The sequence below is a fragment of the Morone saxatilis genome, unplaced genomic scaffold (genome assembly GCF_004916995.1).
Source record: "Morone saxatilis isolate NCDOM2014 unplaced genomic scaffold, NCSU_SB_2.0 Contig18, whole genome shotgun sequence".
Classification (NCBI taxonomy): domain Eukaryota; kingdom Metazoa; phylum Chordata; class Actinopteri; family Moronidae; genus Morone; species Morone saxatilis.
The window spans coordinates 14,888,644-14,888,999 of record NW_023339740.1 but is presented as its reverse complement, the minus strand read 5'-3'; the positions used below and the strand labels follow the sequence as shown (position 1 = coordinate 14,888,999).

At 42.4% G+C, this 356-nt stretch overlaps 1 protein-coding gene across 1 annotated transcript in view; it reads left to right on the top strand.

The window, feature by feature from the left end:
* LOC118327883 (rootletin-like) overlaps window positions 1-356 on the top strand; it is a gene marked incomplete in the record, with an annotated part of 20,365 nt that overhangs the window by 11,148 nt on the left and 8,861 nt on the right. Inside the window, 1 exon segment of the mRNA XM_035661392.1 lies at window positions 255-356. Within this exon segment, the coding sequence (XP_035517285.1) occupies window positions 255-356 (102 nt within the window).

Below are 356 nucleotides of genomic sequence, written 5' to 3'. Positions count from 1 at the left end.
AACAGAAAGGGGTATATATATATATATATATATATATATATATATATATAGTTTGAACAGTGTGCAGCCGTTACAAACCCTTAAGCCCTACCTTATTAACGTTTAGATATTAAAATTCCTGAACCAAAACTTCCCGTTGGCAACAAAGCCTACAGACCTTCCTGCTGGGTGTCCTGAGATAATTAGCACTAATAAAACAGTTTGATTCTGTTCGGTTACATCACCTTGTACCACACATGCCTTTTGCCCTCCAGCTGGACCAGTGCAGAGCTTCTCTCTCAGCTAACGAGGAGAGTCGAGACCAGCTGAGGCGGGACATGTTGGACATTGAGCGACGTTGCAACCAAGCTCAGGAC